Source organism: Pristiophorus japonicus, chromosome 6 (genome assembly GCF_044704955.1).
Source record: "Pristiophorus japonicus isolate sPriJap1 chromosome 6, sPriJap1.hap1, whole genome shotgun sequence".
NCBI classification, from domain to species: domain Eukaryota; kingdom Metazoa; phylum Chordata; class Chondrichthyes; family Pristiophoridae; genus Pristiophorus; species Pristiophorus japonicus.
In genome coordinates this window covers 34,193,518-34,208,371 of record NC_091982.1, presented here as the reverse complement: position 1 = coordinate 34,208,371, position 14,854 = coordinate 34,193,518, and the positions used below count along the sequence as shown (strand labels likewise).

At 42.3% G+C, this 14,854-nt stretch overlaps 1 protein-coding gene across 3 annotated transcripts in view; it reads right to left on the bottom strand.

The window, feature by feature from the left end:
- Nucleotides 1-5,892: 5,892 nt before the first annotated feature.
- The window catches only part of LOC139265112 (short transient receptor potential channel 5-like), a 106,905-nt gene continuing 97,943 nt past the window's right edge, over nt 5,893-14,854 (bottom strand). For 2 of the 3 annotated variants that reach the window (XM_070882017.1, XM_070882019.1), the window contains 2 exons: nt 10,610-10,699; nt 5,893-6,661 (listed from right to left, as the gene is read on the bottom strand). In XM_070882017.1, the coding sequence (XP_070738118.1) occupies nt 5,912-6,661; nt 10,610-10,699 (840 nt within the window). In that variant the 3' untranslated portion in view covers nt 5,893-5,911. The remainder of the gene's footprint in view (nt 6,662-10,609; nt 10,700-14,854) is intronic. The other variant, XM_070882018.1, reaches the window with a different exon arrangement.

Below are 14,854 nucleotides of genomic sequence, written 5' to 3'. Positions count from 1 at the left end.
AGGTCCCTCCCTTCAATGCCGCCTATCGCGCCTCCTGCTGGCCTATTGGTCCCGACCGCACTTGCTCACGGGGGTCCCGCCCGCAGAGCTCCTTATGAAATGTACACTCAAAACTCGGCTGTCCCTCATTCATCCTGTCTTCTTTGACATTGTTGAAGGCAAGCGCCAGTCCAAAAATGAGTACCATGACCGTAATTCAAGGGGGAGATGTATAGAAATTGGTGACCCGGTATTCGTTCTCAATCACGCTTTGGGGCCCAAATGGCTTGAAGGTACTGTAATAGACAAAGAGGGGAATAAGGTCATCATGGTTAAACTTAACAATGGGCAGATATGCTGCAAGCATCTGGACCAAGTAAAAACAAGGTTCAGCGTGGACTCTGAGGAACCTGAGGAAGATTATGAGATGGTATTCACACCACCGCCAGTGAACGAGCAACAAGAACATTCAGCAGCATGCACAGTCCCTGCGATCAGGCCGGAATCACCACAGGGGACAGACACGCAGGCCAAGGCTCAACAGCCAGAGCCCCAACTGCGGCGCTCCACGAGGGAGTGCAGAACACCCGAAAGACTTAACCTGTGATCCCAATAAGACGTTGGGGGAGGAGGTGATGTCATGTAACAACACTGCAATACTGTATATACTTGAGAAATGCACACATTGACCACAGGGGGTGAACTTATGGGAGACACTCCTCACCTAGTCATCCAGGTATATAAAGGGAGGTCCCACGCAGGGTCATCACTTCTTGGTCCTGTGAATAAAGAGGCAGGTCACAGAGTGACCTTGTCCATAGAATGTGCCTCGTGTGGATTGGTGGTATTGTGTAAGAACTTTACACTCCCCACTTCCCTTGTCCCATCACTTGGGATGGCATGCCTTCAAATGCCTCGCCTCTATGATTTGGAATTCCCTCCCAAAACTACCCCGCTTCTCTACCTTCATTATATCCTTTAAGACCGCCCTTCCAATGGACCTCTTTGACTTTTGGTCACTGTCATAATTTCTACTTCTTTGGTTCAGTGTTTATTTTCTATAGTTACACCTCTGAAGTGTCTTAGCACCTTTCTACATTAAAGACACTATATAAATGCAAGTTGTTGTTGCTTATGAAGTAGAAATTAAAGTAAATGAGATTAGATTTTTTTCCCCCAACATTTGAATGTGCCCGTCACTAATCATTCTAGGACATTTGATGGGTGTGTACCTCGATTTAGGCGAAGCTGACACTAGAGAAGACGAGTTGTCTCTATGCAGGTTACTTGTTGAGCTGTGTAATGAACAGTTGTCTCCTTTCAAGTTTATTGGAAGTGATCCAGAATCTTTTCCAGGACATTGTGGAGAAAAGACATCTAACAATATGTCATAATTGATGAAACCACTTCTAGCTATGGAGTCAGCTACCAGTATAAGCTATCACTAGGACCTAAAGTTGTACAGTGGGTTATCAGCATAACCATTGCTTAACGTGTTGGGCTGGAATTTTTTCTCCATTTTAATGTGCCACTAAAATCGCGCAAATGGGAAGTTCAGATAAATACATTAAGCATACATACACCAATACAGGTTTGACCTCCCGAATCCGACAACCTCGGGACCAAGGCCGAGCCGGTTTTCGTGTTTTTCCAGACTTCGGATCGTCTTTCTGACATCAGGAATCCGGATACAGCCGAGTCCAGGTTCGGGTATTTACGGATTTCAGAACATCAGAAAAGGTGGGGGGGGTGGCGGTGCTCACCAAGGAGCCGTTCGGATTGCCGGCCCCATCGATGAGGTAGTCGGGCGGGACCAAGCCGCCGAGGAAGTGTTTGGGCAGGGCCCTGCCGCCTAGGAACTGATCGGGTGGGCCCTGCCGCCGTGGAGGAGTTCCTTGTTTGTCCTGAGCTAGGTGGGGTCGGGCAGCCGAGGTAAAGGGGAGGGAGGGGGGCCAGGGTGGGCGAAGTCGGTTCGCCGAGACGGGGGGAGTCCGCATTTTACGGTTTCCAGACGACCCCGCCACGGATCGGCCCGGTGTCCGGACTCCAGAACATTCTGGATTCCGGAACTCCGGATTTTGGAGGTTGAACCTGTATCTGAAAGGGCGATTTCGCCGTAGGGGTGAATTTCCCGAGGGTTACGCTGTTTTTAGCGGGGGGTTTGTGGCTCTTCCACCGAAGTTACAGTGAGAGAACGGGTAAACTTCTGTGGAAATTTACCTGCATAGTGGACTGGCTATAAATCATTTGTTACAATGATTTACCTTTTACAGAAAGAGGAAGCAGGACTTGTGATCGAATGCCACTTACATCCTTCAAAATAGTCAGACCATTAAGGATCAGTTGTGACTGAAAATGTAAATTAGAATTTCTAAGTGTTAAATTATCATTGTGAAAAAAGAAGTCTGCCCTGAGGATAGGGTGCCAGGTGGAACTGGTAATTCTGTCACCAGGTAGCTGGGAGACCCTCATTTCCAATGACCAGACACGCCAAGATTCTGCTGTTTCGGCGGCAGCCCCCGAGGTTTAGCATCTGCGCCCTCTGACATGGGCTCTCCACTGCCGTACCTGTCTCCACTATCTACTCTTGCTTACTTGTGATGTGTGCGACACCAGGTGAAAATCCAACCACCTCCCTTACTGGTCCCACCGAAGTGTGAGTATCTGAGTCGGTACATGGTCAGCATGAGTCCAGAGACTGTGCACCCTCAGAGTGTGTGGCCTGCTCTGAGGAGTCGTCTTTTTCCTCCTGGACCACCACCTGCAGAAGCTTGATGACCCTATGGGAGATTAAAGACATGAATTAGTCGCGGTAAGAATTTTAAAAAGTGAACATTATGCACGTGATCATATTTCACTGGCTGCTGACATCAAGTCAACATGAGTGATTGTTGTATGCCATGTGGCTGTGTGATATTTAATTCTGTCACTGGGTAGCTGGGAGGCCCCCATCTCCGATGACCAGACACACTGAGACTGTTGATCTCCAGCGCCGCCTCCAGTGCAGATGTAAGTATCGAGATTGCTGTTGGATCACCTCTGGTTTTCTGTCTCTCCCTGGTGTTCTGTGCACTCTTCTTCTGCAAGGAGGGAAAGAAGAGAGCAGTGAGAAAGTAATGGAATGTGTTGAATGGATGGATGGACAACATTTGTTGAGGGTGACTGAGGGAGAACATTGCATTAAGATGAGTGTGAGTGTCAGTGGTGGTTGCACAGATGGGGATGTGAGTAGGTGCACAGACAGTGACGAATGGGTGCACCTGCAAGGTAAGTTGGTGTGAGAAGTAATGTGCAGGAGTCGGCTTGAGAAGGAAAAGTGAAGGGGTTGGGGTGATACGCACATCAGGATGTAGTTGAATGTGCCAGTGGACTCACCTTTCCTGCCCTGATTCAGTGATTAAACTGCTTCCGGCACTGTATCCAGCAGTGTGTCACCACACTCTTGCTGCTCGGCTCCTGAGCCACCGCCAGCCGCGCCTTCTTGCTTTCAGTGGCAGACTTCTTCCTCCTGTCGGCAGGGAAGAGTATCTCACTGCAAGCCCTTGGAGATCGCAGCATCAGATCTCGGGAGGCATCAGTGAAGCGAGGTGCCGATTTGCCACGTTGGGACGCCATAGTGACACTTACTTCCTCTGTTACCCCACCTCCACAATCCATCAACACTCATCTTTGCAGTACCCCTTTAAATAGTTCATTTGAAATCGACTCATGCATGTCGTTGTCAGGTCCGCTCATGTAATTGGTCGGGGAAACCCGGAATTCAGATGCAAATACATTGGCTGGGTTTAAAAAGCCACTCACCGGCACACTGCACTTACTTCTGGGTTTGCCCCGCGCTACCTGTTCCCATCACTCCCAGTATGTGACCACATTAAAATCTCCACCCCCGCCCCCCAAAATGTCTGCATCACTGTCCCACTCTAATTCTTGATCTTCCTGTTGCTATGCTATTCTGAATCTTGCTTTCTTAGCTCCTGTGAGAATATTGTTCCATTACAAGGAAATTGCCATAGACATTTTCTATTTTTAAGTTTTGTGATCTAATTGTATGCATGTTGGGTTCTTAATTGCTGCTGGGCCAGACCCATATCTTTTTATTTAATAACTTCCACAAACTTCAATCAGTAGGGGATGCCCCGTAATAGATGATAGAATACAACTGACCCACATGATCTCTCTCGCTTGTCCATTATTGTACTTTAGAAATGGGTCTTCAGTATAGATTTCCCTATGGCATGACGACATGAACAGCAGTGTACTTTCCACCACTCACTGTCCCCAGTCAAGCTGTCGCTGCAATAGAAACTCACAATTGCACAACCGGGGAAACTGTGTTTAAATGTTTGCCTAAAAGCTTTCTCTAACCAGAAGTTTTGAAGCATAACTCATGATGGCCCAGATTTTGCTGAAAAAATAACTGCGTCTGGACAACGCATGTCATTATTAATGCGCAAATCGTCCAGCAAAATGTGACAAGAGATACCCCGTGAATTGAAAATCAGCACAAATTGCTGGCTGATTTGCGCATCTCGCACTTAACGTCATGAAGTTGCTGCATTTGCACATTAATTGCCCAGTAAACTTGCCACACTAAGTCTATTAATTAACAGTGGAAGTACCTTTTGACAATGTGATAATTGTTAATGACTGCCAATGAACTCTCGTGCCCAGAAAGTGAACAATTACAAGTGTGGAATCTCATTCTATCAGGTTGTGAAATGTTTTCGGAGATTTTAAAATGTCAAATTTAAATGTTTAAAAAAATATTTTCATTTTCTTTTTTTTGCCTCTCTTAACTCAATATTTATTTCCTCCTCTCTCTTTCCCTTTCTGTACCTGATTTGACATTGGATTCACCCTCTCTAATTCATCCTCCTTCGCAGTCCTTCCTCTGTTTATTTCTCAATCCTCTAATCTCATTGGTTAAGGAGATTTACAGCTTGTCCCATTGTAGCACTCGTACTTCCAGCAACTTTGTGGGCAAGAATATTTAAAATCTAAACTTGTACGAACAAGTCTAACGAACCGAGCACGCGAGATACCCTAACAGCTAAAGAGGTTTTTTTATGCCGGTGAATGTAGAAGGATCTCGCATTAACGGCCCATAAATTGCTGTGGCAATGCTTCCAGCACCGGGCTTTCTAATGTTAAATTTTGCACATGCACAATATTATGAATGGGCCAAACGCGCAAAAAAAATTGGGGGGAACATTGGTGGCAGGCCAACGAATGGCATCCACTGTTAAGACTTAGTTGGAGTGTAAATTAGGATCGTGAATTCAAATGTCAAATTAGGTACAGAAAGAGAGGGTAAGAAACATTGGCTTAATAGAGAGAGAAGAGAGAGTCAAAGAAAAAGTAAATAAAAAAAATATAATTTAAATTTATTAAAATAAAATCTCCAGCAACAATTAAGACCTGAAGGAATGAGACTCCACACTCGTAAGTTAATTTTCAGTACTGGAGAGGTTGACTGGTAGTAATTAACACTTATCACGTTGTTAAAGGGGTACATTGACTTGAAATTACTTAACTTTCTGTGGCAAGTTTACTTCAGGCAAGTACAGGAACATCACGCCGCTTAATGCATTTGAATGGGGAGCCAGACAGCAAGACGGCATTTCATGAAGCGAACAGCACATCTCCGACAGCAACCTTTTGGTCTCTGCGTTTAACCACGCGTCTACCCGCACCTGAAGTTGCTGTGACATTTGTGCATAAATAACAGCGACAGCTATTAGCCTCGCCATTATTTTGACACCAAATTTTGGGCCTTTATTGTGCAAATTTATAGAAAGCTGTGTTTCTCTTTAAAAAACACCCTCACAGCCACAAGTTCTATATATTTAATACTTTTAAAAATAATTCCTCATGGATAAGGCCCAAACCCCTTGTGGTAAAGTAATATCTAGATGTTTTATTATACTGTGTATTATAATTGAGTTGTTACATAGTCCTCTTGACGACTGCTCCACCTGGTCATTAGCAAGTCACAGGCTTCCCCCCAGGAGTCATAGACATCACTTGATGAGTCAATGAGTTTGTTGTTGGAGGTACTGATATTGGAAGAACAGTTGAAAGAGTCATTATGGTTAGCTGAACAATGGCTATCAATTCTGTTTCTTCTGTTGACCTCGTTGAGCCCAACAGCATTAAGACTGCTCTCACTCTTTGTTATATTATTAGGACTGGAAATTTGGGAATACTTGAAGTCCTGCCACATATTATGTGCTTGAAGTAATCCATCAGAAATGCTAGAAACAGGCTCTGGACTTGGTTCAGAGTGTTGCCCATTCATCTTGCTAAACAGGAGGCCAAGCCTTTTAAAAGAATCCTTCTTAGAGTTTGGGTACCTCTGGAATCGATTGCCATTTCTGACTGGTGGTGATTGCTTGCTCAGTCTATTATTTTTAGATTTCTCTTCATTAAGGTCAATTCCAGAAACTGATTTGATTAGAGCTGAAACACTGAAAGAGTTCATTTTCAGCCTCTTTCTGTCATTGCTTTCACCTGCCAAATTGAATGATACAATTTTGTTTTTCTTTTCTTCTCCACTATCTTCGTCCAAGTCTTCGATTTGCATCCCATCACTGCTGGTAGAATACGTCCTTCGAGATGATTTTCTGTTTCCTAAAAGGTCAAGAACCTCATAGCGAAAACTGGAGATATCCTGTTTCAGTTCCTACAATAACAATAAAACCCATTACTATATTTTACATGGACTGGACTGATCAAATTCAGATTTAAGCAATCTTGCCTTGTAACACAAAAGGCTGCTTCTCCTCTCCAAACCTAATAATTTTGTTGGTACTTTCACTGCTCATACAGACATACAAATCATACAGACCAGAAAGAACTCAGATATGATCTTAGTTGAGTTGTTGAGATGTGGCTACTATCAGAATGTTAGTTAAAAGAAGATACATCATTTGTCTCATGCAATTAGGCTCAACATCAGTAGAAATTCCGTCAGCAACACTTGATTATGGCAGGGACTAGTTACTAAACTTAACAGTGTGAAAGAGCTAAATTAACGTTCATGGTCTAACTCAGATTTTTTTCAGTGATATTGTATAATCCAGTTCCCAACACTGTTGTCACAGTAGCTGCTCTAGCCTAGTTCTTCACATTTGTCTTCAATGCTTACTGTTTAAATGAAAGCATACATGCTAACTGTGTTTACCCCAGCAACACTTTTACCCGAGTCCCGCTGCTAATGTGCCAGAAAGGATCATTCTCCCTTCTTAGCACTGTTCCCTGTGTTAGAGGAGGAGTTTTAAGTCTCTGTATATCATAGGAAAGAACTCTGCAGAAGTGATGAGGCCAGTTGTAGTCCCCTACTGTTAAGTGTTACCAACATGTTGGAGAGTTAGGAGTTAATAATCAAACTGAACTGCATCACTAACTGTTCATGTAGAAACAGACTTTCCATAATACCAGAACAGTAGGCTGCCTGTGAGTGAGGGGTATAGGTTCTGTACCACTCCAAATATCTGATTATTATCTGAAGGAATGCATGTGCAAGGGGGTACGTGACTGGAATGACATTGACCATGAGTGATTAATATATACCATTAGTGTAATAAACATAGGCAGAGGGATCAATTACCCATAGTATAGATGTCTGTTCTAATTTAGGTAAATAAACTGTCTTTAAGAAGGTCTGAGAACAGATACATCATGAAGTCTTATCTGTGAAATGTACATTTTTGAAGGATGCTTTTCCAGGGTGAGTTGAAGAGCTTGAAACAAGAGAAACCCAAAGCTACCCTTTGTGCTGTATGGACTGATCACCTATGCTGTATGATTAAAGTTTGTTCCGTATACACATGGTGCTGTGAATGTCTGTCTTAAAGCATGTCGTGTGACCCATGGAAGAAGGTTGACTACACCAACCACATAAACATAATCTTGTAAACCTGCAACCATCTGGTCTGTATAATTAAGTATTAAATCAAATAGTTCCATTAAACACTAGACCATTGAGAGAATCTATAATGTTCTAACATCTAACATGGCATCGAAACAGGTTCCACTTGGATCAGCTACAATGAGATGTGTCTCACAAGTTTGACCTGATACTTGCTAGAAACACACCATCAAATGGAGTGATTGTACCAGGGACCTTAAAGATCTCCAATAGCCTAGTTTGTTCCCAACAACCCTAGTGCAGCCAGCGTTAGAAACATAGAAAATAGGTGCAGGAGTAGACCATTCGGCCCTTGGAGCCTGCACCGCCATTCAATGAGTTCGTGGCTGAACAAGTTAGTTAATTCAATATTTAACCTTCTGTTTACAAAGTGCCAGATGGCATTAAAAATCTATACACTTGAATGCTTCTACCCTCTCATCATCAATTCATTGTTGCCTCTGATACCAGGACATTGAAACTAAATAAAGCACAAATATTTATAAAGTTTTACATGCGAATAGCCATAGATATTTTTGTATATTTTTCTGTTTTAGAATGATACAGCACAGAAGGTGGCCATTCAGCCCGTCATGGCTGTGCCAGGTCTTTGATAGAGCTATGCAATTAGTCCCACTCCCCTGCTCTTTCTCCATAGCCCTGCAAATGTTTCCACATCAAGTATTTTGTTATGGTATCAGAGGAGTCTGAGATGACACGTGAATGGAAAAAATGAGTGCTTGAGAGTTATTCGAGCTGCTTCATGTAGGAATGGCTCTGTTGGGAAAATGCTGGAGTCCATTATTAAGGAAGCAGCAGCAGGACATTTGGAAAAGCATGATTCAATCAAGCAGAGTTAACATGGTTTTATGAAAGGGAAATCAAGTTTGACAAATTTGATGGAGTTCTTTGAGGACGTAGATAAGGGGGAATCAGTGGATGTGGTGTATTTGGATTTCCAGAAGGCATTCGAAAAGGTGCCACATAAGAGGTTACTGCACAAGATAAAAGCTCAAGGGATTGGGGGTAATATATTAGCATGGATAGAGGATTGGCTAACTAACAGAAAACAGACAGTCGGGATAAATGGGTCATTTTCTGGTTGGCAAACAGTGACTAGTAGGATGCCGCAGGGATCGGTGCTGGGTCCTCAACTATTTACAATCTATATTAATGACTTGGATGAAGGGACCGAGTATAATGTAGCCAAGTTTGCTGATGATACAAAGATGGGTGGAAGAGCAAATTGTGAGGAGGCCACAAAAAAATCTGCAAAGGGATATAGACCGGCTAAGTGGGCGGGCAAAAATTTGGCAGATACTGTGGGAAAATGTGAGGTTATCCACTTTGGCAGAAAAAATAGAAAAGCAAATTATAATCTAAATGGAGAAAAATTACAAAGTGCTGCAGTACAGAGACCTGGGGATCCTTGTGCATGAAACACAAAGTTAGTCTGCAGGTATAGCAAGTAATCAGAAAGGCAAATGGAATGTTGGTCTTTATTGCAAAGGGGATAGAGTGTAAAAGCAAAGAAGTCCTGCTACAACTATACAGGGTATTGGTGAGGCCACACCTGGATTACTGCTTACAGTTTTGGTCTCCATATTTAAGAAAGGATATACTTGCATTGGAGGCTGTTCAGAGAAGGTTCACTAGGTTGATTCTGGAGATGAGGGGGTTGACTTATGAGGATAGGTTGAGTAGATTGGGCCTATACTCATTGGATTCAGAAGAATGACAGATGATCTTATTGACACACAAGATAATGAAGGGGCTCGTCACGGTGGATGCAGAAAGGATATTTCCATAATGGGGAAACTAAAACTAGGGGACATAGTTTTAGAATAAGGGGCTGCCCATTTAAAACTGAGATGAGGAGAAATTTCTTCTCTGAGGCTTGTAAATCTATGGAATTCTCTGCCCCAGAGAGCTGTGGAGGCTGGTCTTTGAATATATTTACGGCGGAGATAGACAGATTTTTGAGCGATAAGGGAATAAAGGGTTATGGGGAGTGGGCAGGGAAGTGGAGCTGAGTCCATGATCAGATCAGCCATGATCTTATTGAATGGGGGAACAGGCTCGAGGGGCCAAATGGCCTACTCCTGCTCCTATTTCTCATGTTCTTATGTAAAATGCTGAGGCACTCAGTCCTGGAATCTGTCCTTTTACACTGTGGATTGGATTCCACAGCACAGGGAGCAATATTTCTGCCAGCAGTCTGTCCCTGATGGTTGGAATAACTCCATACAAATCAGCATGCAGAAAACTGCAAAAGATATTTCAACATTAACTGCTGCCCTTGGAGAATCTCAGAGAAACACCTCTTGAACTGGATCTCCACACCTCCAGAGGCAGCAGTACCACCTCAATTACATTCCAGTGCTGTTGAAGTCTTGGCTGGCGTAGATGGTAATCATGTAATGCAAAGTGGCTGTATGAGGTGACTCCATATGGAAGCAAAGAAGCTCATGAATGAGATCTGTCTTTGAGCTAGGTCTCGTTGACCTAGGTGCTAATTCAGAAGTGAACGGGTCAAGTTTTTTTACAAGAGAAAAAGAGAATGAATTTCTGTATGAATACAAATTACTTTGTATACCAATCTGGATTGTCTCTATCAAATTCCCAGTAGACCTGAGTGTACAGAACAACAATAAAAATGTGAAGAAGTTCACAATCAAAATATCAGAAAGTAAAACCCATTGAAGCAAGTGCCATGTTTACCTTAAAGTTCTCTTCTGTAAGTCCTTCATCAGTTTTGGCACTTCTGATCATGGCTGCAACGTATCTTTTCACTAAATTTTTAATAACCTCCTACCACATGAAAAGGAACAATGCAATAACATTACTATACATTATTTCACTTTGTTACTGTAACTAATTCAAACCATTAGTTACATGGACAACAATATTAAGCAGATAAACTTTCTACATTTAAAGGGTCACCATCTTCAATCTAAAGTGTTATATAAACACTTGGACTTGATATTTAATGTACCACCATCAGTGAAAATGCCATCACTTGCAAATGATTCATTGTGATGAAAAGATTGCATTGCCATTTTGGCTCTGGATAATGGGCAGTCTCCATTAGTTTTTTCTACATGAAGCTCGAATCTCAATATAATATTCAACTCCCTCCCCCAACATACAGACACCCCCATCTCGATTAGAGTATGTTTGTAGGTTTCTTCATTTTACAATTGTTTTTTGCTCAAACTTACTGAGAATTTTTCAATCTTTTATAATTGGTGAAAATCAGGACAATGGGACACATTTAATGTTGCAAGAACAATATAATTATGTATACATTTTTGTGTTTGTATTAAAGGTAAAAATTTTAAAAAGCAGAGTTGCAAACTAGGAATACTGTGGGTTTTATCTAGCATGGCCAGTTTAAATAAAAAGTATAGGATAAAATCAAACAATTATATTGTACAAATGCCGAACACATTCTTGTCAAATTCTTCCTTTTACTATTTTAATGGGTTAATTCTTCCGTGAAAATAGTGGAGAGAGAAATTTGCTATAAGTATATTAACTGTTCATGTCTGCCATTGCCCGAGTCATTTCTACCCTTGTACACTATGGGTGTATTTGCACTGCAAGTGTAGTGTCGGTATAGAGCAGTTTCAATTTGTACCAACTCTACAGTTAGTGTCATTTCAGCTCAAATTAGATTCAGGGCCTGACCTGACACTGGAGTGAAGGACAGTGAGAGTGCCTGGAAGCGACAGTCTTGCTCCATTTAACTCTGGAGTAAGTTGAGACCTTAATACCGGACTCATGCTACCCAAGTTTAGTAGTTCAAAGCCAAAATTGGCTTGCACTGACACTAAAGTTGTTGTGTAATTACACCTCAGAGACTTTGGCTTCATCAACCAGGAGCTGCAAATCATTTTCATGGCAAAGTTCTGTGAAAGCAATCCGATGACATTTTCACACACTTCATTTGGGGCATTTAGCTCCAGTTTTGGCAAAACATCAAAATTTGGCAAACCTTTTACTTCCTAATGAAGACAGTCACTCTTTAAAGCAGCATAAGAATGTTAACAAATAAATACCAAACCAGAGATTGTAGCCCATTTATCATGCACTAATCGTAATAGAGTTGGCTTCATCTCAAACTGTGCAATGCTGCACCTTTAATATTGTGACAGGCTTTGGTCACTGAGCAACAAGACAGACATTCAAGTGTTGGAGACAGTGCAAGGAAGAGCCAGAAGGCTGATCTCTTGTGTCGGGGTTGCTAAGTTATGAGGAAAAATTGGAGAAACTTGGGGTTTTCAGCCTGGAAAGGAGACATCAGAGAGGTGCTCGTAGAGGTACAGAAGTTAGCAAATAATGTGGAAAAGGTTAATCCAGAATACTATTTTAAATTAAACAGAGAGTAGGACAAGTGACTAAGGTTCAAACTGGTGAAAACTTAATCTTGGACTATATCAGGAAGTTCTTCATGCAGGGCGTGATCAACATTTAATAGACAGAGTGATGGAGGTGAATATCCCCGAATCATTTGAGAAACAACTTGATGCAGTAATGGGGCACAGTAGAGTTTTTCTGGATGGATAATTTGGTTAGATCACACTTGGAGTACTATGAACAGTTTTGGTCTCCATATTATAAAAAGGATATCGAGGCACTGGAGAAAGTGCAAAAAAGATTTATTCGGATGATACCAAAACTGAGAGGTTATACTTAGCAGGAAAGATTGAACAGGCTGGGGCTCTTTCTCTAGACAAGACACTTAAGGGTGACCTGCCAGAGGTCTTTAGGATAATGAATGGGGGAGACCAGAACCAAGGACCATAAATGTAAGATAGTGACTAATAAATCCAATAGGGAATTCAGGAGAAACTTCTTTACCCAGTGAGAGGTTAGAATGTGGAACTCGTTACCACAAGTAGTGGCGGCGACTAGCATAGATGCATTTAAGGGTAAGTTAGATAAACACATGAGGGAGGAAAGAATAGGAGGATATGTGGATGAAGGGTGGGGAGGCTCATTTGCAGCATAAACACTGTCATGGATTGTTGGGCCGAATGGCCTGTTTCTCTGCTGTAAATACTATGTAATTTAAGCCTTCTTCATCTTAAATATCTTTCCAGTGATGCCAACTTCAGAGTTTAATGCCTTGCCAATCCTGCTGGCTTGTGCTGTCCTAGAGGCAGAAAAATGTTTAGAGAAGGATGACCCAGGGATTACAAATAACTCTCGCCTACCCGTCGATGTGTCCTGTATAGTACTTTTAAGTCTTTTTTTAATTCACAAATTCCCACTCGCCTGCAACTCGTGGAACCTGCATTTATTTTTAAATTTTCAAATTTATATTTTTAGAGAACATTTATCCACTGTTGATGTCCAGGGTCAACGTGAAGCATTCTCGGGTCAAGTACAACATAGTCCAGATGCAAAGTAAATATCGTTTTGCTTTTTCCAACAAAACGTCCCCTACTGCAGCAGTATGACATTTACACCTCCCACACTAACCAGCTTTGTGGCTATTTTGAATGAGACTGACAATTTAGTAGCAAGTTGTGTTGAATTTTAAACAGTTTTATTTGTGGACTTAGTCTCTGCGAACAAAGCTCACACTGCCCACAACTTATTTCTCATAGGTTCCTTCCAGCTACAGAGAGAGGAAGCTTTCATTCCATTAACCTGGTCTGATCCCAAGCCCTCAAGGTGAAAGGATAATATGCGCACTGAATCTTAGGAAAAATATATTGGTCTTGGAGGAGGTACAGCACAGATTCACCAGAATGATACCAGGGCTTAAAAGATTATATAAGGACAGGCTGCATAAACATAGTTTATAGTCCCTAGAATATAAAAGGTTGCGAGGTTAGGAGTGAACTCAGAAAGTAATTTTTCACACCAAAGACAGTGGAAATCTGGAAGTCTCTCCCCATAAGCGTGTTGAGGCAAGGTCAATTGAAATTTTCAAGACGGAGGTTGATATATTTGTTAGTGGAGTGTAACAAGGAATATGGAGAAAAGATGGGTAAATGAAGTGGAGGTACAGATGAGCCCTGATCTAATTGAATAGCAGAACAGGCTGGAGGGGCTGAATGGTCTACTTTGGTTACTATGGGCACAATTTTCCCCAGTATTTGCGCCGTTTTTTTTCTGGCCTAACTTAAAAATCCCCAGTTTCCCCAATCAATTTGCACTAGCATAACTCAGCTTGTTACATTTTTTTTAGCTACGTTTTTTTTCTGAAAAGGGGGTGTTACCAGCCACCTACACCAATTCTGGCCATTTAGGCAACTTTGGCCAGCTAATAGTTACTCCATTTCTACTTAGGCCAGCGTATGTGGCCTCTCGAGAACTCCTTGCGGTGAGTTAAAGAAATCGGCGCAGGTAAGGCAATTGGCGCAGGTAAGTGCAGCAGATACCCGGACAGCAGCAGCAGGAAAGGTAAGAGGAAGGGGGAGAGAGACGTGGGGGAGGAAGAGAGATGTGGGGGAAGGGAGAGGGGGTGGGGAGGGAAGCCTTTCGGGTGTAGTTAGGTGCGGGGACTGGAAGGGAGGCGACCACTCTGCCTGGGCTAGGGGCAGGGGAGCGGACGGGCAAGCTCTTCGGCCAGGGCTAGGGGGGGGCGGGAGAATAATCCACTGATACAAAGGACACATTTCTTTACGTAGCAGAGAACTTACAACAGTAGTTATCTACTGTGCATATTTGGTATTTTCTCCACTACCATCCTTCCGTGACAAATCCCAAACAATTCACAAGAACAAATCTAGAAGAAACAGCACCACCTTGGTGATAATAAAGTACATGTTTTGCTCACATAATACACTATTTGAAAAATGAGCATCATCCTTTTCAAGAACTCCACCTGACCAGCAATAATGAGACAGCCACCATATTTTATTCAAGTTATTTAGTAATGATGTTTGGGCTTCATCTGTCACCATGCAAATTACACACAGGCAATGATTTGTAGTATGGGAATGAGTGCTG